Source organism: Lotus japonicus, chromosome 5 (assembly GCF_012489685.1).
Source record: "Lotus japonicus ecotype B-129 chromosome 5, LjGifu_v1.2".
NCBI lineage: Eukaryota > Viridiplantae > Streptophyta > Magnoliopsida > Fabales > Fabaceae > Lotus > Lotus japonicus.
Window position 1 is genome coordinate 34,567,922 of NC_080045.1, and position 25,122 is coordinate 34,593,043.

Genomic DNA, 25,122 nt, shown 5'->3' on the forward strand with positions numbered 1-25,122 from the left:
AAGCATGGATCCTCTGACCGTTGTACCTTCTGATTCTGAACTCAGAGGAGAAGTACTTGGTCTTCAGAGCCAATTTGCTTCTGGACTTCAGTGTCTCCACTTTTCAGCTTCTGGATCTTCAGAGTCTTCTAAACCATCAGAGCTTCTAAACCTTCAGAGTGTCTGGGTTATCAGAACGTCTGGATCTTCAGAACTTCAAGTGAGTTGAGTCCACATCAGAGCTTGATTCACTTCAGATCTTCTGAAGCTTTTCTACTGTTCAGATTGAACATAGAGATTGCGAAAGCGTTGCTAGGGTTACTCTTTAAGCAAAGTGCTTCTGATTTGTGTGAGATTGTGTCAAGGTCAGAGCCTGTTAAGAGCACACTCAAAAAACACGTTAGAGTACCATAATTGTTCATACTAAAACGTTAACTTGTAATCATCAAAACATAGAGTTGTACTACACGATCAAAACTTGATCTTACAATCTCCCATTTTTTTATGATGACAAAACCAAGTATTTTGATGAACAATTCTTAAACAATAAACTGAATTCACTCAGAGTATAAGGAATAGAAAAAGACTTATCCTGATGTGAATGGTTTATTTTGCTCATTCTGAATCCAAGTCACAGCTTGATTCTGAGCTTAGCTCCCCCTGAATCTAAGACTTAATGAAAACATTAGTGATATCTAGATTCTGAGCTAAATAATAAAAGAGTTCAGAGTGAAAACGCATGACATAGATGAAATGAAATAATCAGAGCGCATAATTATTCAGAGTCATGAGTAGGGTATCAGAGTCAACCAATATCACTTCAGAAGAAGTGAAATGTATTCCTTGTATTTGCCCAGTGACATATCTATGGTCATAATGGTGGAACTCTTAAATTCTCCAAAAGAAAAAGAAATCACACTAACACAGCTTACACATAAAAAACTGGGTTATACTCCCCCTTTTTGTCATAAGCAAAAAGCTTGGGGTGTCAGAAGGTACTCCCCCTTAGAGAAGGTCTAAGTTTCAAAAAGATTGAGAAAGAATTAATGATGAAAAAGAAATTAGTGAATTAATGAAAGGAGTTAATGCATATGCAGAACGTTTACCACCGGCCACGGGAGTAAAGAGAAGCTTCAGTTACCAATAACTTATCCTCGAGAAACTGCAAGAGCAATAACTTCCGGAGAGAGAAGAATGCTTATATAAAGCGATTAGGAACAAAGTAGGCTTCACAACAAGACTACTTTAGAATAACAAATGGCATCATACATTGTTGCATTAGAGGAGCTCAGAAGGAAGGCTTTTGATGAAGATCTTTTCATCAATGTTAGGCACCCAGAGGGTTCGATAACCATACATGAGCTGACTTCAAGGCTGCTTGAGAAGAATCTTAGTCCAAAATTGGAGAAAGATCTGAAGGCGTTCCTCTGCTTCGTGGAGGAGATTCAGGAGCTGTGCAAGTTGGAGCTGAATCTGCTGGAGGAGAAGGAAGCAGTGGAGAAAGATCTGGAGACGATGGAGGACAGTCTGGAGAGGGATGAGCTGAGCAACAGGCTCTGCAACATAGAGTACATACTCGATCGTCTGGAGAAGGAAAGAGTAGAGCAGCGCCAAGAGTGTAGAAGAATGAGGAAGGATCCTCCATTCTAGAGAAATGCAGATGAATGATGATGTAATATGTAATGTTGAGTTATTATATAAATTTTTTTTTTCAAATATATGTTGTGTTAAATGCAAGAAGAAAAGCGAAATAAATAATCACATAACGCAATAAAGAAACTAAAAACATAGAAGCAAATAACTAAAAGTTTTTCAAACAAAGAAGAAAATGGGAGAGATCCTAGAACTAAGGTTTTCCCGTGCGACGAAGGAGTTCTTGAATGGCTTCATTCATGGTGAACAAGAGAGTCTCATGAGAATTAAGACGTTGTTCCAAAATAGCAAGTCTGGAAGATCTTGGCTGAGTAGAGCTGGATGGAATATCCTGAAGATTGTCTTGAGCAGAGTGAGGAACTTGAGTGGAGTGTGAAGCAGCACTTGTGAAAGGCACTGGTGCAAGAACTTGACCTCGAAGAGCATCAGCTTCAGCCTGTAGCCTCTCAGCTTCTTTCAGAGCTTCTAACCTTGCATTCTCAAGTCGTTCAGCTTCTAGACGTGCAGCCTCATCTTCTTGTTCTTTCTTCTTTCTAGCTTCCTCAATAGCATCAAGTAACTCAACCCTTAGTTGTTGTTCATGCATAGCCACTCTTCTGTTGAAACGCTGCCTAGCAGCTTCAATCCTCTGATCCCTTTCAGTTGTGAGATGACTCATCAAGATAGGAACTTGAGCAATCATCCAATCACACAGATGATCCCATTCTTCAGCAACAGAGTCAGGGTTCTCATGAAGGTCAGTGTGACCTTGCACATTGCGAACCATTAATGATGCTTCATAATTAAACACACTGATGCACTCAAGAAGGGAGTTGGGTTTAAGATATGTATAGGGAACAATGGAGAGATTAGTTTCAGGAGAAGTGGGATGATTACTGCTATTTGCTTCAGAAGCACCTTGAGGAGAACCAACATCTAGAGTTTGGATGTTTGAGATGTTGATCTCAAGGTTAGGCTGAGAGGTCTCAACCTCAGGGTTTGGAGATTTAACCGAGGAATGGTATGAGACCGAGTTTTCTGGTTGGACATTTTCTGGTTGTGAGGGAAATGCTGGTTGTACAGGTTGAGATAAAGGAGATGCTGCATTCAGAGGGACCACTGGAATAGGATGATCTGGATCAACTAGACGTTCTGGTCTAGGTCCAAGATATTTCCTTGGGCTAGGAATGGTCTGATAGTGGTCAGGGATAGCAGACTCTTTCTGTTTCGCAATTTGGTCAAATTGGCGAATGGACTCTGAGTTATTTGAGGGTGAGGAGTTGGAAACATTTGTGGGAAAGGATACAGAGGGACAAGGAGCAGTATTGTCTGTATCAGTTGTTCTGCGAGAATGATGATCAGATACTCTGCGGACAAAGTGATCAGAGGTTCTGGGTTCATGGTGAGATTGGTCAGAAATAATGGGTTCAGAGGCTTGTGGATTATACTGAATGGTTATAGGTGAGGTAGGTTCAGAGGGTTTGGGAGTCTGAAGCATATTCCAAAGAGGTGCTTCTTCATCAGAGGGTTGAAAGAATGAAGATCTAGGTGAGGTAGTTGGAGAGGTGTTTTGGTCAGCTGGTTGAGACTCTTGAATGGGAGAGAGTGGGGTAGCAGTGCGATTCAGAAGGGCAGAAATTGGTAGTGCATCAAATGAGTTTAAATCATCATCATTAAATGAAACAGCAAACTTACTTGATGATTTCACTGCAGACCGAGTAACCCTGGATAGAGCCTCAGTTCTGGTTACCTCAACAGCTGGTTCCACACGAGTTGGATTCACCACTATTCTCACTTGCTTCTTCAACTTCTTTGGTGGAGGAGCATCATCATCATCACCATCAGATGAAGCATCTGGCTTAGAGGGTTCCTCATGCTTCCTCTTAGGCTTTTCATTCTTCTTCTTCTGATCAACACCATCTGAGGGATCAGTCTCTTCAGAGGATTCCTCTACAATAATTCTTCTCTTCTTCTTCTTCTTTGGAGGAGAATCAAATTCTGGTGCTGGTGGCAGGGTTCTGAAAAACTCATCCACATCTATTTCAAAACCTTGTTCCCTTAGATCAGCTAGATAGTGCAAGATAGCAGCTGGGTCATCAGCTTTGAACCATAGAGGGTAATCGGTCAGAGGGACTCTTCTCTGTCGGACTTCATCAGAGGTGTCTTCATGAACAGGTGCAACCTTTGTTTTAATCAATCCCATCTTTTTCATGGATGTGGGAGTGAAGACATCACCAACAACAGTCGTCAGATCCTCTGTGCAGCCTGCTTTAGTCAGATCTTCTATCAATTTGCTTTCCGGGAAGAGGTCTGAGAGCAATCTTCCAAAAGGAATGTATCTGATTGCAGATTTTTGAGAAGCAGTTGTTCTGGACTTCTTGATGCACTCTTTGAGATAAGAGAACAGGAAGAAGGGAAGGCAGATTTTCTTGTGGTCCTGAATGAAGAAAAGCATCACTTTCTGACAGAAATTGATGTAATCTGGAGAGCTTCCCTTTGGCCTTTGATTGATGCAATGCAGAAGAATCTTGTGCCAAATCCTCAGCTTAGGATGAAGTTCTACCACTTTGCAGTCATTCTTGCCTGGCTTCCAGTTTGTGTAGAGAGCTTGGTTAACAACTCCTTTGGTCTTGGGTTTCACCTTTGATTCCAACAGTTGGAATCTGTAGCCTGTACTGGTATCTTCACCTAGAAGACAACGATTGATTTCTCTGTGATGATAATTCTTCTGCCAGCGATGTAGGAGACCACTTGGTTATCATCACAGTCGACATGCTTCCAGAATTCCTTTACCAATTTGATGTAAACTGAACCAGGAAGCCTGTTGAAGTATTCTTCCCAGCCTTGAGCTTTTACTTCAGGACGAAGATCAAACCCGTTGGCAGCAATGTTGTCAAGATCAAATCTCCATTCAGCAAGAACCTGAAGTTCATCAGGAGAGTAGACACAAGTAACAGCACAACCCCTTTGTGCGAGAGGAATTATATGACCTGTAGCTTGAATATCTGGTTGATTTCGCTGAGTGGCAGTGCTCGATTGACCGGTAGCCTGACCCACCACCATGGTAGGAAATTTCCTTCCGGCAACAGTTTCACCTTTGTTGGATTTCACCATTTTTGAAGCGGTTGAAGGTTTGGGTAGAAAGAGAGGATGAAAGAGAGAGAGAGAGAGAGAGAGATCGTGGGGATAAAGGGTTTTGCAAACAGGAGAGAGAGAGAGAGAGAGTAAAACAATAAGTGATGGAGAACGTGTGTGCATAGTGGTTTTTGAAAATAACCGTTGTTGATTAAAAACAAAGTAAAATCAACGGTTAAAAATTAAGAACATCATTACAAACAGTTAATACACATATCACACGGTGGAGAGAAGCACATCTACACTCATTACGACAGAGTGTCAGCACGGGCACAAGGAACGATGTATCATAGCTACTGACACACATTTACTGTCTCAGCTTCAGAGTAAGCACCAATGGGTACTTAACCTCTTATGGAGTTACCTTCTGAACTAGACATCTTCTGATAAAGAAGCATCATAGTCAGAGGTTCTGATCCATCTTCATGCTGGACAAATGTCCATATTCAGATTTTTCAGAATGAAATTAAATCTATCATCTGCTAAGGGCTTTGTAAAGATATCTGCCCATTGATGGTCAGTATCAACAAACTTCAGAAGAAGTACGCCCTTCTGAACATAATCTCTAATAAAATGATATTTTACCTCAATGTGTTTTGCCCTTGAGTGTAAGATAGGATTCTTACTCAGTGAGATTGCAGCAGTGTTATCACAATAGATTGGGATGTTGCTCTCAAGGATTTGATAATCCTCCAGCTGATGTTTCATCCAGAGCATCTGAGTGCTGCAAATTGCTGCTGAGATATATTCTGCCTCTGCAGTGGATAGTGCAATGGTTGATTGCCTCTTGCTCTCCCATGAGACTAAGTTACTTCCCATAAATTGACAATTTCCAGAAGTGCTTTTTCTCTCAGTTCTATCTCCAGCATAATCAGCATCACAATAACCTGAAAGCTTATACTCTGATGTTTTCTTATACATCAAGCCAAGGTTAGTGGTACCTTTCAGATATCTCAGGATCCTCTTAACAGCAGTTAAGTGGGTTTCCCTGGGATCTGATTGGAAACGAGCGCATAGATGAACACTAAACAGAATATCTGGCCTAGATGCAGTTAAGTATAGAAGTGATCCTATCATACCACGATAGAGCTTCTGACAAACTTTACCACTTGCATCTTCTTTCTCCAGGATGCATGTAGGATGCATTGGAGTCTTAGAAATTGTAGATTTTGTCATGTTGAACTTCTTCAGAAGTTCTTTAGTGTACTTGCTCTGATTAATGTAAGTTCCTTCTGGTGTTTGATCAACTTGTATACCCAGAAAGTACTTGAGTTCTCCCATCATACTCATTTCAAATTCAGCCTGCATCATATTAGAAAACTCTTTGCATAGAGATGGATTAGCAGATCCAAATATAATATCATCAACATAAATTTGCACAATTAAGATATCATCTTTGTAAGTTTTGCAAAAGAGAGTTCTATCTACTTTACCCCTTACAAACTTATTTTCCAGAAGGAATGAGTTGAGTCTCTCATACCATGCTCTGGGAGCTTGCTTAAGACCATAGAGAGATTTCTTCAATTTGAAAACATGGTCAGGGTTCTTCTCATCTTCAAAACCTGGAGGTTGATGAACATAGACTTCCTCTGAGATGTAACCATTTAGGAAGGCACTCTTAACATCCATCTGATGAAGAATTATGTTGTGATTCACTGAGAATGAGATCAGTAGTCTGATAGCTTCCAGTCTTGCTACCGGAGCAAACGTTTCAGTATAGTCTATTCCTTCTTGCTGACTGTAGCCTTGAGCAACTAGCCTTGCCTTGTTTCTGACTACATCTCCTTTCTCATTCAGCTTGTTTCTGAAAACCCATTTGGTTCCAATCACATGAACGCTTTGAGGTTTCTTCACTAGGCTCCAAACATCATTCTTGGAAAATTGATTCAGTTCTTCTTCCATAGCCAGAATCCAGTCCTTGTCTTGAAGAGCTTCATCAATTGACTTGGGTTCAATTAAGGACACCAATCCTTTCAGACTGAGCAAAGTCTCTTCAGAGGGTCTGAAGGCTGATCTGGTTCTGACTGGTTCATCTTTGTTACCCAGAATCAATTCCTTAGGATGAGACGCAGTGATTCTGCTCTTCTTCTGAGGTTGTGAATCAGAGGGACCAGCTTCTTCTGGTTCATCTTCCTCTGGCTCAGCTTCCTCTGGAGCTTTGCCTTTGTCAGGAACATTTATACTCAAATCTGCAAACTTTTCAACTAGCTTTGACTGATCAGAGTCAAGCTTATCATCAAATCTAACATGAATATATTCTTCAATAGTTTTAGCATCAGTATTATAAAATCTGAAACCTTTAGATCGATTAGAGTAACCAAGTAATAGACATTTAGAAGATTTAACACCAAACTTATGCAGTCTATCCTTAGTATTTAGAACATAGCAAACACAACCAAAAGGATGAAAATAAGAAATGTTGGGTTTTATATTCTTCCACAATTCATAAGAAGTCTTATTCAGAATTGGTCTCACAGAGATTCTCTTCTGAATGTAACATGCTGAGTTTACTGCCTCTGCCCAAAAGTGCTTTGCCATGCCAGTTTCTTGGAGCATGGTTCTAGCCATCTCCTGAAGAGTTCTGTTCTTCCTCTCAACAACACCATTTTGTTGTGGAGTTCTAGGACAAGAGAAATCATGTGCAATTCCATAGGAATCAAACAGACTCTCAAACTTGTCATTCTCAAACTCTCCACCATGGTCACTTCTGACACGCACAATCCTACAAGCTTTCTCGTTTTGCACTTGGGCTATGAAGGTAGAGAACACAGAATGAGACTCATCCTTGTGGGATAGAAATTTTACCCATGTCCAGCGGCTATAGTCGTCAACAATGACCATCCCATATCTTTTGCCACCTATAGACTCAGTTTTCACTGGTCCAAACAGGTCGATATGCAGATGTTCCAACGGCCTTGAGGTAGAGACAACATTCTTTGCCTTGAAAGGGACTTTTGTGAATTTGCCTTTCTGACATGCTTCACAAAGAGCATCTGAAGAGAACTTCAGAGCAGGTAAGCCCCTGACAAGGTTGAGCTTACTCAGCTGAGAAATCTTTCTCATACTGGCATGCCCTAACCGTCTATGCCATACCCATTGCTCCTCATTAACAGAAAGAAGGCACTTCATATTCTGAGATTCCAACTCAGATAATCTGATCTTATAAATGTTGTTCTTCCTCTTGCTGTTAAACAGAACAGAGCCATCGATCTGACTTACATCCCTGCAAGACTTTTGATTGAAAATAACATCATAACCCTTGTCAGCTAATTGACTTATAGACAATAAGTTGTGAGTTAAGCCGTCTACCAATAAAACATTATCAATGCATGGACTACTATCAACACAAATAGTACCAGTACCAACAATTTAACCCTTCTCGTTGCAACCAAAGCCAACTTCGCCTCCAGGCTTAAGTTTTAGCTCTTGGAATATACGCCTTTCTCCCGTCATGTGACGCGAGCATCCACTGTCCAGATACCATGATTGGTGTTTCAGTGGAGCGATCAAGGATATCTGCAACATAGATAATCTTATCCTTAGGTACCCACTTTCTGGGTCCTCTCTTGTTAGTTACCTCAGAGGTTATGATCACCTTGGGTTTCTCAACATGATAGTGTAAAGGAATTTTAGCATGATATTTAGACATGGAGAAAGTTCCCTTTTTGAGAGGGGGGTTAGCAACTTTAACAGGTAATGGTTCAGGAAATATAGTACCAGAGGGTACAAAATGTTCATACAAGGATTTAGCCTTAGGCATAGGAGGCTCATTTCTACTGGGTCTAGAATAGCCAATGCCATACATTCCATTTCTGCTTACGCCATAGATCATTGAAGCCATTAAGCTTCTGTCTACGCTTTTAGCCAGGAATCTTTGAAAGGATTTTTCATATTTAGATTCATTCTTACTATCAGAGGCATCATAAGCAACCACTTCTTCTAGCTTAGAAATTTGGTTCTTAAGCACAGAGTTGGAATTCACTAAAGCATGATTATTATTTTTCAACTCAGAAATAATTTTCTCATGTTCAGAAGAAGTCTTAGAAGCAGCAGAGAAATCCTTTTTCAACTTTTTATGCTTAGTCAATAAAGAGTTATACTTATCCATAATATCAGACAAAGCATGTTTTAGTTCAGAGGTTGAGAAAGAAGTGAATACATCATTTTCATCGTCTGAGTTAGGATCTTCTTCTGATGCTGAGTCAGAGTTAGTTGCATCTTTTGACTCTGCTTCTTTGTCTTTGACAATAGCCATGAGTCCTTGAACTTCACCATCAGAATCAACATCTTCTGACTCCGATTCATCAAAAGTCACCATCAGACTTTTCTTTGTTTTGAAGTGCTTCTTTGGCTTCTTGTCCTTTTTCAGCTTTGGACAGTCACTCTTGTAGTGCCCTGAGTATTTGCATTCGAAACATGTGACTTCCTTGACTGAGGACTTCTTCTGGCCTGATGAGGATTCAAACTTTCCTTTGGCCTTTCCAGAGCCTCTGTACTTGCTCTGCCTGTGCTTCCAGATGCGGTTGAGCCTTTTGGAGATCAGAGTCAGCTCATCTTCATCAGAATCTTCTGATGCTTCTTCAGATTCTTCTGCTTTAGCTTGGAGAGCTTTTGACTTCTCAGATTTAGACTTCTCAGATTTGGATTTCAAAGCTATAGACTTCTTCCTCATATCTTGCATCTCTGAGCGCTTCAACTCATGACATTTCAGTATGCTGATGAGTTCTTCTAAACTCATACGCTCCACATCTCTTGTAAGCTCTATTGAAGTCACTAAAGGCATCCAGCTTTCAGGAAGACTTCTAATAACCCTTATGACATGATCTTTTGTAGTATAGCTTTTGTTGAGAGGTCTTATTCCAACTACAAGCAACTGAAATCTGGAAAACATATCCTCAATGGACTCGTTAGGTTCCATGATGAAGGATTCATATTTCTGAATCAAGGACAACGCCTTTGATTCTTTCACTTTCTTGTTTCCTTCATGGGACATTTTCAGGGATTCAAAGATACCCTTAGCAAACTCACGATCAGTAATCTTCTGGTACTCTTCATAGGAAATAGCACTAAGAAGAATAACTCTAGCTTTGTGGTGTTGTGAGTAAAGCTTCTTTTGCTCAGCAGTCATCTCTGATCTGGAGATCTTCTTGCCATCAGCATCAACTGGACGCTCGTAGCCATCCACAATGATATCCCAGAGATCTGCGTCGAAACCCAGAAAGAAACTTTTTATTCTGTCTTTCCAATAGTCGAACCTTTGACCATCGAACATAGGAGGCTTTGCATTGTAACCATCTTTTTGCGTTTCACTGGTGGTAGCCATTTGTTTTTCACACCGACCCGGATCACTGAACACTGTTAGGTGTGGTAATCAGAACTTGCGCTCTGATACCAATTGAAGGTATGAAAAATGATAGAAAGGGGGGGTTTGAATAGCGTTTTCAGAATAAAAACTTGCCACTTAAGATTTTAACAAATCTTTCGAAACACAAGTAAAGTGCTTAAGATAAGAGATGAGAAAAGCACACAAGGATTTTATCCTGGTTCACTTGATGAATCACTCAAGCTAGTCCAGTCCACCCGTGAAGGTGATTTCTTCCTTCTTAGAATGAAGGCAATTCACTAATCAGAGATTTGTTACAACTGCACTTGAAACCTACAAGTGACTAACAATACACTGACTTAGTTCACACTAAGATTCACTCTCTTAGTCTTCTCTAGGATCCGATCAACCTTGATCTCCTAAAGGTAAACTAAACAACTGTTTAAAAGATATTGTTTACAAAGAGATTGCTTCTGAAAAGCTTGTAGTAAACACAATGAATTCGATGAAGAAAGATTGCTTAGAAGATTTGAATATTGCTTGCGCGTATAAGTTTCTTCCTAACCGCATCTTTCAGTCTTCAGCCTCTATATATACTCCAAGGAATAGGGTTTGAACATTGCATGGGAATGCTACCGTTGGAGGGCAGATCTGGGATTTCCAGCTTCTGCTGTGGCTGAGAATGTTAGGTTAGGGCGTCAGGATAGTACACTTGCTTTTGTACTTTGGATAGTGATGTGACCTTTAACCTTGTTGACTTCTGATCAGAGGAATGCTTCGTGTTGGAACTTGTGAAGCTTGTTGATCAGAGTCAGAGAGAAGCATGGATCCTCTGACCGTTGTACCTTCTGATTCTGAACTCAGAGGAGAAGTACTTTGTCTTCAGAGCCAGTTTGCTTCTGGACTTCAGAGTCTCCACTTTTCAGCTTCTGGATCTTCAGTCTTCTAAACCATCAGAGCTTCTGAACCTTCAGAGTGTCTGGGTTATCAAAACGTCTGGATCTTCAGAAGTTCAAGTGAGTTGAGTCCACATCAGAGCTTGATTAACTTCAGATCTTCTGAAGCTTTTCTACTGTTCAGATTGAACATAGAGATTGCGAAAGCGTTGCTAGGGTTACTCTTTAAGCAAAGTGCTTCTGATTTGTGTGAGATTGTGTCAAGGTCAGAGCCTGTTAAGAGCACACTCAGAAAACACGTTAGAGTACCATAATTGTTCATACTAAAACGTTAACTTGTAATCATCAAAACATAGAGTTGTACTACACGATCAAAACTTGATCTTACAAAGTTTACTCAAGGTTTGACTTCATGCTCTGTTGAACAACCACTTCAACCACTTACAGTTCAACAGAAGAAAGATGAGGATGAATTTGATGATGAGTTTGATGACCTTTCATTTAGATAAATATTTATGCATTTGACACATAAGTTTTAATTATGCTTTTGACATTTTACTATGATTACGTTTGGCTTCACTACTATGATTATGTATGTTGATGAACATGATCTTAAATATATGAATGTGAAACTTTAAACCAATATTAGATTTTGTATTAACTCATTTAGGATTTCGGGAAAAATAATCAAACTAAACTGTTATTGTACTGGAAAAAATAAATCTGCTCAAAAAATAAAGTTCATCACTAACCTAGTCACAAATTAGCGACGGAAAGAATCCCTCTCTAAGGATGGTGAATTCAAATATATCAGCTGAGTAAAATGCATAACACAGAGGGTGTCACACTTATTCTCCAGAAACATAAATCAAAACACCTGTCATGCTCATAATAAATATATAAATTTTCCAACTTTAATGTCGCAACATCATATGCATAGCACAACGGATTTATTTCAACTCCAAAATTTAACATAAAGAGAGTTCATAGGTAACTCTTAACATCAAGGTACAAAACTAAACGTTTCCCGGTGTTACATAACAGAGCATGACTCCCCTAACTAAACCGTAAATGAAAGACTAGCTCCTCCAACTAACCCTCGCGAGAAGCTCTACTATCTTCAGTACCTGAGCGATGTCGCATAGAACATCATTCCAACAGAAGGGTGAGAACTCATATCATATGGATAAGCATAATAATAAATAATGTAAAAGCTTATCTATGCTCCACATAAATTACTCACATTCACTAACAAATAATAAATTATGTAATTTTAACATAATTAATCAAGTTCACAGTTATGGCAAATACTCAATAAATTATAGCTCAATTAGAACATATATAATAGTCTCTAATTACCACCACATCAAATCTCTCCAAAAATATCACCATAACACATATGACTCAAGTGAGACTCGTGCAAATGCCTTTGGTACCAAAGTTGTTATCCTTAGCGGTATCACCGCGTCCACTCCAGACAGATAACCACCAATAAAGCCCTCGCTCTAGGCTTCAAAACCACTCCAGTTTTGGGACAAGTCACTAGCCTCCACGAGAACTAGCAAACATTGCCTCTTGACAACTATGCAGTGTATTGTGCAAAACTCAACTAACATATGCATATTCAGACCATCTCCAAGTCCTAATTATTTTAGCATATTCATCACCAGTTGCACAAAACACATATTACATGTTATCAATTATACAACTTGCAATCACAACAACTTAGCATCTCAAACATAACATCAATTCAGAAACAACATCATATAATGATTATTAAAAATAGATGTAAATTAAATATAATTCATATATAACAGGTTCTGCAACTATTTCCTAAAGACTGGATTTCTCTCTAAATTTTCCCAAAAACTCGAGACATGCTCATGCTCGCCATCTCGCGACATCTCACTGCACAACTCGCCAGGTCGCGACATCTCACGACATCTCCCTACGCAACTCGCCATGTCGCTGAATAACTCGCCATGTCGCGACATCTCACGACATCTCCCTACGCAACTCGCCATGTCGCGACATCTTGCGACATGTTCCTGCGCAACTCGCCATGTGCGCGCACCACACATCTAATGAACTATTAAACAGATGTAAATTATCAAATATACTCAGAAAAATCTAATATTTTTATCATGGTTCCGTATACACGTTTTGTAAACCTCTATAAATTTTCAAGTCACAATTCAAAGTACAAAAATCAGGAAAAATCGTACACTAACCGCAGTTCGTAAGAAACTGGACAGCTTAACCTATACTCACTAAAATACACATAACTCGAGCTACAGACGTCGGAATGACGTGAAACCAGTGGAAAAAGTTTCGTAACAGAAAAACCTACAACTTTTATGAAGACTACTTCTTCAAATTCGGCCATTAACATAGCACGAAAAAGGGTACAAGAGAACGTAAATTTCTGCGCATCATGCAAGCCTATCGTCTACCCCCAAAATCATCTAAAAACCAAACCCTAACTATTTCAATTTGGGATTTTTTGCAACCTAGGGTTCCTAAATCATGCTTTCTATCATTATCCACTATCATACCAATCCATAAAACATGAATTCAAACCCTTACCTCTTGTAGATCAGTTCTAAGTTTTCTCCTCTTTTCTCCTCTCCTTCTCTGCTTTCACGTGTTTCTTGTTCTGCTTCTCTTCTAATCCTTATTTTTTTTCTTTTCTTTCTTTCTATTTCACTCCTAACCCTTAAATAGCCATACAATGGGCCCCACACTCAATTACTCATACTAAACCCTAAAACCGTATTTATCTATATCACATAATCACTTAATTATCTAACAAAATCACTTAATTACCATATACCATAATACTAATTAAAATAAAATAATAAATAACCTAATAACAGATAATGGGGTGTTACAACTCTCCCCCACTTAAGAATTTTCGCCCTCGAAAATTTCCTTAAACGAACAACTCGGGATAGGAATTCCAAAACAGTATCGATTGTGTCATAAACACATATCGAATACAAAAAGAATTAGACATGCTAATAACCCTAGACTACTGACCAATCATGCTCTGATACCACTAATGTAACACCCTCTAAACCCCGCATAATAATATATCATAAATCAGAGTAAAATGCATAACACAGAGGGTGTCACACTTATTCTCCAGAAACATAAATCAAAACACCTGTCATGCTCATAATAAATATATAAATTTTCCAACTTTAATGTCGCAACATCATATGCATAGCACAGCGGATTTATTTCAACTCCAAAATTTAACATAAAGAGAGTTCATAGGTAACTCTTAACATCAAGGTACAAAACTAAACGTTTCCCGGTGTTACATAACAGAGCATGACTCCCCTAACTAAACCGTAAATGAAAGACTAGCTCCTCCAACTAACCCTCGCGAGAAGCTCTACTATCTTCAGTACCTGAGCGATGTCGCATAGAACATCATTCCAACAGAAGGGTGAGAACTCATATCATATGGATAAGCATAATAATAAATAATGTAAAAGCTTATCTATGCTCCACATAAATTACTCACATTCACTAACAAATAATAAATTATGTAATTTTAACATAATTAATCAAGTTCACAGTTATGGCAAATACTCCATAAATTATAGCTCAATTAGAACATATATAATAGTCTCTAATTACCACCACATCAAATCTCTCCAAAAATATCACCATAACACATATGACTCAAGTGAGACTCGTGCAAATGCCTTTGGTACCAAAGTTGTTATCCTTAGCGGTATCACCGCGTCCACTCCAGACAGATAACCACCAATAAAGCCCTCGCTCTAGGCTTCAAAACCACTCCAGTTTTGGGACAAGTCACTAGCCTCCACGAGAACTAGCAAACATTGCCTCTTGACAACTATGCAGTGTATTGTGCAAAACTCAACTAACATATGCATATTCAGACCATCTCCAAGTCCTAATTATTTTAGCATATTCATCACCAGTTGCACAAAACACATATTACATGTTATCAATTATACAACTTGCAATCACAACAACTTAGCATCTCAAACATAACATCAATTCAGAAACAACATCATATAATGATTATTAAAAATAGATGTAAATTAAATATAATTCATATATAACAGGTTCTGCAACTATTTCCTAAAGACTGGATTTCTCTCTAAATTTTCCCAAAAACTCGCGACATGCTCATGCTCGCCATCTCGCGACATCTCACTGCACAACTCGCCATGTCGCGACATCTCACGACATCTCCCTACGCAACTCGCCATGTCGCTGAATAACTCGCCATGTCACGACATCTCACGACATCTCCCTACGCAACTCGCCATGTCGCGACATCTTGCGACATGTTCCTGCGCAACTCGCCATGTGCGCGCACCACACATCTAATGAACTATTAAACAGATGTAAATTATCAAATATACTCAGAAAAATCTAATATTTTTATCATGGTTCCGTATACACGTTTTGTAAACCTCTATAAATTTTCAAGTCACCATTCAAAGTACAAAAATCAGGAAAAATCGTACACTAACCGCAGTTCGTAAGAAACTGGACAGCTTAACCTATACTCACTAAAATACACATAACTCGAGCTACAGACGTCGGAATGACGTGAAACCAGTGTAAAAAGTTTCGTAACAGAAAAACCTACAACTTTTATGAAGACTACTTCTTCAAATTCGGCCATTAACATAGCACGAAAAAGGGTACAAGAGAACGTAAATTTCTGCGCATCATGCAAGCCTATCATCTACCCCCAAAATCATCTAAAAACCAAACCCTAACTATTTCAATTTGGGATTTTTTGCAACCTAGGGTTCCTAAATCATGCTTTCTATCATTATCCACTATCATACCAATCCATAAAACATGAATTCAAACCCTTACCTCTTGTAGATCAGTTCTAAGTTTTCTCCTCTTTTCTCCTCTCCTTCTCTGCTTTCACGTGTTTCTTGTTCTGCTTCTCTTCTAATCCTTATTTTTTTTCTTTTCTTTCTTTCTATTTCACTCCTAACCCTTAAATAGCCATACAATGGGCCCCACACTCAATTACTCATACTAAACCCTAAAACCGTATTTATCTATATCACATAATCACTTAATTATCTAACAAAATCACTTAATTACCATATACCATAATACTAATTAAAATAAAATAATAAATAACCTAATAACAGATAATGGGGTGTTACAACTCTCCCCCACTTAAGAATTTTCGCCCTCGAAAATTTTCTTAAACGAACAACTCGGGATAGGAATTCCAAAACAGTATCGATTGTGTCATAAACACATATCGAATACAAATTGAATTAGACATGCTAATAACCCTAGACTACTGACCAATCATGCTCTGATACCACTAATGTAACACCCTCTAAACCCCGCATAATAATATATCATAAATCAGAGTAAAATGCATAACACAGAGGGTGTCACACTTATTCTCCAGAAACATAAATCAAAACACCTGTCATGCTCATAATAAATATATAAATTTTCCAACTTTAATGTCGCAACATCATATGCATAGCACAACGGATTTATTTCAACTCCTAAATTTAACATAAAGAGTGTTCATAGGTAACTCTTAACATCAAGGTACAAAACTAAACGTTTCCCGGTGTTACATAACAGAGCATGACTCCCCTAACTAAACCGTAAATGAAAGACTAGCTCCTCCAACTAACCCTCGCGAGAAGCTCTACTATCTTCAGTACCTGAGCGATGTCGCATAGAACATCATTCCAACAGAAGGGTGAGAACTCATATCATATGGATAAGCATAATAATAAATAATGTAAAAGCTTATCTATGCTCCACATAAATTACTCACATTCACTAACAAATAATAAATTATGTAATTTTAACATAATTAATCAAGTTCACAGTTATGGCAAATACTCCATAAATTATAGCTCAATTAGAACATATATAATAGTCTCTAATTACCACCACATCAAATCTCTCCAAAAATATCACCATAACACATATGACTCAAGTGAGACTCGTGCAAATGCCTTTGGTACCAAAGTTGTTATCCTTAGCGGTATCACCGCGTCCACTCCAGACAGATAACCACCAATAAAGCCCTCGCTCTAGGCTTCAAAACCACTCTAGTTTTGGGACAAGTCACTAGCCTCCACGAGAACTAGCAAACATTGCCTCTTGACAACTATGCAGTGTATTGTGCAAAACTCAACTAACATATGCATATTCAGACCATCTCCAAGTCCTAATTATTTTAGCATATTCATCACCAGTTGCACAAAACACATATTACATGTTATCAATTATACAACTTGCAATCACAACAACTTAGCATCTCAAACATTACATCAATTCAGAAACAACATCATATAATGATTATTAAAAATAGATGTAAATTAAATATAATTCATATATAACAGGTTCTGCAACTATTTCCTAAAGACTGGATTTCTTTCTAAATTTTCCCAAAAACTCGCGACATGCTCATGCTCGCCATCTCGCGACATCTCACTGCACAACTCGCCATGTCGCGACATCTCACGACATCTCCCTACGCAACTCGCCATGTCGCTGAATAACTCGCCATGTCACGACATCTCACGACATCTCCCTACGCAACTCGCCATGTCGCGACATCTTGCGACATGTTCCTGCGCAACTCGCCATGTGCGCGCACCACACATCTAATGAACTATTAAACAGATGTAAATTATCAAATATACTCAGAAAAATCTAATATTTTTATCATGGTTCCGTATACACGTTTTGTAAACCTCTATAAATTTTCAAGTCACCATTCAAAGTACAAAAATCAGGAAAAATCGTACACTAACCGCAGTTCGTAAGAAACTGGACAGCTTATCCTATACTCACTAAAATACACATAACTCGAGCTACAGACGTCGGAATGACGTGAAACCAGTGGCAAAAGTTTCGTAACAGAAAAACCGACGACTTTTATGAAGACTACTTCTTCAAATTCGGCCATTAACATAGCACGAAAAAGGGTACAAGAGAACGTAAATTTCTGCGCATCATGCAAGCCTATCATCTACCCCCAAAATCATCTAAAAACCAAACCCTAACTATTTCAATTTGGGATTTTTTGCAACCTAGGGTTCCTAAATCATGCTTTCTATCATTATCCACTATCATACCAATCCATAAAACATGAATTCAAACCCTTACCTCTTGTAGATCAGTTCTAAGTTTTCTCCTCTTTTCTCCTCTCCTTCTCTGCTTTCACGTGTTTCTTGTTCTACTTCTCTTCTAATCCTTATTTTTTTTCTTTTCTTTCTTTCTATTTCACTCCTAACCCTTAAATAGCCATACTATGGGCCCCACACTCAATTACTCATACTAAACCCTAAAACCGTATTTATCTATATCACATAATCACTTAATTATCTAACAAAATCACTTAATTACCATATACCATAATACTAATTAAAATAAAATAATAAATAATCTAATAACAGAAAATGGGGTGTTACAAAACCTTTATTTAATGCTAAATTAGACGTAAACCTAATTAAATGTGCGTTTCATTTAATGCATATATTTATATATACCACGGACACCTCAGCTACTACTTAATTACCACATGTCTTGGCGTCCTTTGCTACTATAGTGTTAATTTAAGCTTACCACCTTCTGCCATTTTCAAAAAAAAAAAAAAAAACTCATCACCTTCTGAAATATAAGGGTTCTCAAACTTATATGTTCTAATGGAGGGAGACAGAAATTTGGGACTAGGGTTTAAGTCAAAAGGAGGCTAAAATTAAACATATAACAAGAGTATAATAATTTCTACAGCTCTCTCCCTATATATATATATATATATATATATATATATATATATATATACATGTAAATACCTACTCTATAAACGACGTGTGGTTTCGAAGGCACGTCTGACATATAATAGTACATATCGGGAGTCAAATCAACCAAAATTTTGTTCAATGCATATATTTATATATACCACGGACACCTCAGCTACTACTTAATTACCACATGTCTTGGCGTCCTTTGCTACTATAGTGTTAATTTAAGCTTACCACCTTCTGCCATTTTCAAAAAAAAAAAAAAACTCATCACCTTCTGAAATATAAGGGTTTTCAAACTTATATGTTCTAATGGAGGGAGACAGAAATTTGGGACTAGGGTTTAAGTCAAAAGGAGGCTAAAATTAAACATATAACAAGAGTATAATAATTTCTACAGCTCTATATATATATATATATACATGTAAATACCTACTCTATAAACGACGTGTGGTTTCGAAGGCACGTCTGACATATAATAGTACATATCGGGAGTCAAACCAATTAGAATTTTTGTTCAAATATTTCAATGAACAAAATTCTGGTTGATTTGACTCCAGATATTATCATCGGCCAGACATGCCTTCGAAACCACACATTGTTTGTAAAGATATTTACATATTTCATACCAACACAATCATCAAATCGATAGCAGAAATTGAACAAACAACCTTCTCTAAGGAAAGCGATATGTTCTTGTCAACTGAGTTTCGATAGTATGCACCATTTTTTTGTCACTTATACTCTTATAGGCTCATCAATCCTGTTCTAAGCAGGGAACATTCACTTCAAAATGACACTAACTTTTTTGTTTCGTTCAGAAGACTTGAACCAAGACTTAAGGAAATTAAATATTTACCTCTTAAAACAACTATTCATTAGATGTAGTGTATGCACTGTTTCGTAAAATTAATATTTATAAAAAAACTATTAAATAGGGTAATGATATATACACACCTTTTCAGTACGTACGTAGTGTGTAACATAAACAACCCCATAAATTATTATCTGCCATTTTCATTCTTGTCTTTATATTTTACTTTTTTTAAATGCAGGATCAAGACATGCCTCATTTTTCTTCTACCATCCCATTATTGCCTTCCTATAAATGAAACTACACACACCCTTCCTTCCATCATCGAAATAACACACACACAACACAACACACACATACCCTTCCAAGTTCCAATTCTCTCATTAATCTCTGTTAATTCTAATGGGTTCTCTACCTGATTTCGAAACCACCCCTGTGAGCTCAAGAATCTCCACGGTGGTTCCAGCCACCCCAAGAGGCGAAGAAAACGGTGCATATCAGCTGAACTACATGGACTTGCTCATGAAACTCCACTATATCCGACCCGTTTACTTCTTCAGCTCTGAAGCTGTGCAGGGTCTCACAGCCTGTGACTTGAAGGGACCTATGTTCCCGTTGCTGGACAAATACTCCCATGTTTCGGGTCGGATCAGGAGATCCGAGTCGGGTAGACCGTACATCAAGTGCAATGATGCTGGTGTGCGCGTTGCGGAGTCGCACCAGGAGATAACGCTGAGAGAGTGGTTTGATGAAAATGGGTATGGAGTTGAGGGACTTGCACCGGATCACGTGCTTGGTCCCGATCTTGCCTTTTCTCCTTTGCTTTTCATTAAGGTATACGTACACCTTCAACTTCTTCTTCTGATTTTTGTTAGATATATAATTTTTCTTTTATTTTCATACTTATTAATGAGTATCTAAAAAGAGTTCTAAATTATAATTGATTGTGCACATAGTTTGTTTGATTTACCTTTAAATGCTTAAAACTACTATTTCCATTCTTATTCAACAGTACAGGGAAAGAAAAAAACACAAGGAAGGCAATTAATATTGTTAATTTTTAGAAAGTATTATTTGTTTTTCTATTTTATCTCTCTGGAATATATTTGATATTTCCTCATTTTATTACTCCAAAATAGAAAAATATCATTTAATGCTCTTTTAAAATGTTAAACGGATAAATTTATTGAAACAAATTTTTTTTTTCAAAGTGAACAATTAATAAGGAAAAAAAGGTACATAGTATAAAATAAAACATATTAATTACAACTTCAACAGAAAGTGTAAGTGAGATGTCTATTTTTCGGCTTTCTGACAATAACCTAATTGGCTATAAATTTTTTGCCATAAATGATTATCAGAAATTTGAGATTGTTTATTAAAATAGCTTAAAATAGTATTGGTTGAAACTTATAAGCATAAATTAATTTGAGCGGCTTAAAAAACTAATTTAATAAGTCTAAAATAACTCTTAAATTATTTTTTTAAGTTTTTACAAACACTTTCACAAATAATATTTATGGTACCTGATATAAAAAATAATAATATGTATACCGCCAAACATGTACAATGAGATATTATTTTCCTCTCGTAACAAAAAAAATACACACTGACGTATTTATTTTTATCTGTCTTTTCCTTACATAATATCATATATTATATCTATTATTTAATTATGTTCTCTTCATATCATTCTAATAATCGACGTCAAAGGTTGTCCATGAAATCATTATTGATGATAAAATCAATTAAAGTTTTTCTACCAAATTCAATTATTGAGGTATTTATTTCATGAAGTACATGTACTTTCTTAATTTAGCAAATATTAATTTTGTTTTATCATTTTTTTCACTCCACGTGCAAGTCTTTGTGCAAGCAATACTAATAATTTACCAAACATCCCAAGGACCGTTGGTTAAGACCTGTATGGGAAAAGGTGCAAAAGTGGGTGGTGTTATAATAGTAAATCCTGACAGAAATCAATATGAATCACGGTTGAGGAACTGCCGCTGAACAAACTTAATGCATGCTCTGTGGCTGAGAAAGAGCCTGAGACACTGGAAAGTTACTGAGATAAGGGTTTTTTTTTTTACAGTACACTGAGATAAGGGTTTTAGTACCAACATAATTCAATAAATTAATAAATAAAAAATGTAATTAGATTGAAGGATTCTCTAAATGATCAGCCGCGCTCAATTATAGTTGATCGATAAGATTTTGTTCATCTGCCATGAATCAAGTTTATTAGATATAGAGTTTTCAATTGAGAGTTATAAACCTAATTATTTCAATATAAAATTGAATATAAGTGGTCTTTCCTATATAAATGTGTCTAAATCTACATATTTAGATCTAGGTCTAGCTACAAAATAATTTGGGTAAACATAATCCGCCCAAAAAGGAGACGGGTCTAAACCTATTCATTATCATACTTTGTCAATATGTATTATTATTATAAATTGTAAATTGAAGAGTATATTTGTCAAATAACATGAAATTCTCGCCCACTCGAATTTTCTAGCTGGAAAGATCAGGTGAAAATAATTGATGTGGGTCTTCAATTTTTCTTTTCTCCTCAGGTTTTTTTCTCAACCAAATGGGAGGAGATTCTTTGAAAATTTGTGTTTTCTACTGTTAGATTTCTATTTTATTCATTTTCTATCCTTTGAAATTAGGGTTGGTAAATCATTTCAAATAAACATGAGATAAATCATCTCAGTTTTAAGTGATTCAGTATATTAACATATATCACAAAAATATCATAAAACACATACCAAATTATTATTACTGTGATTTGACCTATATGGTTAAGGAGATTTAGACCATGCACCTAGCCTTCAAACTAGGCATAAATGTGTGTACGTCTTTTGTTGGATAGTATAAGTAACTGAATTTCTGATCAATAATTTTGTTTCCCCTTTCAGTTCACTTGGTTCAAATGTGGAGGACTGTCCTTAGGACTAAGCTGGGCTCATGTCCTTGGAGATGCAGTTTCAGCTTTTAATTTCATCACCAAGTGGAGTCAGATCCTGGCGGGTAACCCCCCACCAAAATCACTTCACATCTCAAATCTCTCTGAACCTCAATTCCCAACTAAGTCCCTCAATATTGAGAAACCCTCTATCATTAAAAAGACCAGAATTGTTGGTGAATTCTGGCTCGCCACTAACGACAACGACGTGGCCACTCACACTTTCCACATCACATCCAAACAACTTCAGCAGCTGCTAACGGCCACAAACCAAACCAACAACGCCACAAAAGTTGAAGCTTCATATTTTGAAATTATTTCAGCATTGGTGTGGAAATGCATAGCGCAAATAAGTGATGGCTCTGGACCAAGGGTTGTGACAATTTGCACAAGTGACTCTAACCGTGCTGAAAATGAGTTCCCCTCCAACGGCCTCGTGTTGAGCAAATTCGAGGCAAGTTCGGCTGCTGGGAAATCTGATGTGTTAAAATTGGCTAAGCTGATTGCTGAGAAAAGGACTGTTGAGAATCATGCTATGGAGAAGTTGGTGGATGAAGGTGAAGGGAAAGAGGACTTTATTGTTTATGGAGCGAACTTGACTTTTGTAGATTTGGAAGAAGCTGATTTTCGCGGTGTGAAGCTGAATGGACATAAACCGGTTATGGCGAATTGTACTTTCCGTGGGGTGGGTGATCAAGGTGTTGTTTTGGTTCTTCCGGCACCGGAAGATGGTGGTGGTGATGGAAGGATTGTGACGGTTTCGTTGCCTGGGAAAGAACTGGATCAGTTGAAAGCTAAGCTAGAAGGAGAATGGGGTATAATTTGCTCACGTCCGGGATTTTGATTTTTCACGGTGTGATTGTGTTAAGTTGTGGTTATGTGGATTGTTTTCATATTGTTTGTGATGCGTGTTAGGGATCTGCAAGTTATTGAATAAGGGATTATGGTCTTATAGAGTTTGATTTATAAAGGAATCACTTGTGAAATTACTAAATGGAATGTAATACTTTTTATATATATATAAGCTTTTAATAGAAGTGTTTTAATTTTGATCTTATATATTTATTGAGTGCATATTTATATATATAAATAAGTGTTGGAAATTTGTACAAGTTAATAGAATGATAGCTCAAGTGGTAACTGGTAAGAGCTAGGAGACATGTAGGTTAGGTGGGGAAGGTCTAGAGTTCAATCCCTAATGGATGTAATTTATCTTTCTGATGTACCAAAAGTTAGTTGCTAATAAATGAATCACTTATTCAATGCGATTTTAATTTGATTTAATATCATGGAAATAAATGAGAGTGCCATGAGCAAAATGAAAACTCGATTCGAGTCATTTAGGTTATTTAGACTTAAGCTTGTTTTATCTGATATCATTACTGGCCCCCAAAGTGCGTTTGTTCCGGGTCGGTTGATCACTGACAATGCACTAGTGGCATATGAGTGTTTCCATCTGATGAAGAAAACGATGTCGGGCCGTAATGGCATGATGGCTTTAAAGCTTGATATGTCTAAGGCGTATGATAGGGTCGAATGGCCGTTTCTGGAGAGTGTCCTGGTGCAGATGGGGTTTCCTACTGCTTGGACATCTCTCATTATGGGTTGTGTTACCTCAGTTCAGTTTCAGGTGATGCTGAATGGAAGCCCCCAGGTTCCTTTTGACCCGGGTAGAGGTTTGCGACAAGGAGACCCATTGTCTCTGTACTTATTTATTCTCTGTGGGGAGGTTTTCTCTACTTTGATTCAGAAGGAGATCGAAGCCTCAACCCTTCATGGCATTAAAATTGCTCGCTCCTCATCTGCACTTGTTATCTCACATCTTCTTTTTACAGATGATAGTGTGGTCTTTGCTAGAGCCACAGTGGAAGAAGCCCAAGCGATCCGGAGGATCCTTGCTTCCTATGAGAGAGTTTCTGGACAGATCATTAATTTTAACAAATCAATGCTATCATGTAGCCGCAATGTGCCTAGTTCCCGTTTCAATGAGCTTAAAATGCTTTTGGGTGTGTAGGCAGTGGATAACTATGACAGATATTTGGGGATTCCTACCATTATTGGTAAGTCTAAGACCCAAATTTTCCAATTTGTCAAAGAGAGAGTTTGGAAGAAACTCAAAGGTTGGAATGAAAAATCCCTATCCCGGGCGGGTAGAGAGGTCCTTATTAAAGCTGTGGCTCAAGCAATTCCAGCTTATATAATGTCTTGTTTTCTCTTACCTGACGGTTTATGTGCAGATATTGAGCGCATGATCAGCAAGTTCTATTGGAGTGGTGATGCCTCCCGTCGGGGGATTCATTGGCTCAAATGGGACTCGTTGTGTCGATCTAAGTGGGATGGTGGCGTGGGCTTTCGTGATTTCAAAGCTTTTAATACAGCTCTTGTTGCAAAAACGTGGTGGCGCATTCAAAAGCAACCAGAGTCCCTCTTGGGCCGTGTCTTTAAGGCCGTGTATTACCCTCATGTCCCTCTAAGTGCAGCGAAGAAGCATGCACGTCCTAGTTATGCCTGGACTAGCATCTTTCGCACTTCTTGGGTTTTTGAGGAAGGGGCTCGCTGGAGAGTTGGTG

The 25,122-nt window shown here is 37.8% G+C and overlaps 1 protein-coding gene across 1 annotated transcript; it reads left to right on the plus strand.

Moving 5' to 3' along the window:
* The first annotated feature begins 19,844 nt into the window (after positions 1-19,844).
* On the plus strand, positions 19,845-23,609 carry LOC130720841 (protein ECERIFERUM 26-like). The gene is made up of 2 exons (XM_057571542.1): positions 19,845-20,415; positions 22,506-23,609. The coding sequence occupies exons 1-2, from the start codon at positions 19,984-19,986 to the stop codon at positions 23,394-23,396; spliced, it is 1,323 nt and encodes a 440-aa protein (XP_057427525.1). The 5' UTR covers positions 19,845-19,983; the 3' UTR covers positions 23,397-23,609.
* Positions 23,610-25,122: the final 1,513 nt, after the last annotated feature.

Excerpts from the sequence above, each read along its gene's own strand:
- LOC130720841 (XM_057571542.1), top strand. The coding sequence starts at position 19,984 with ATGGGTTCTCTACCTGATTTCGAAACCACCCCTGTGAGCTCAAGAATC. Across the intron at positions 20,416-22,505 it reads CTCCTTTGCTTTTCATTAAG|TTCACTTGGTTCAAATGTGG; the intron begins GTATACGTACAC and ends TTCCCCTTTCAG.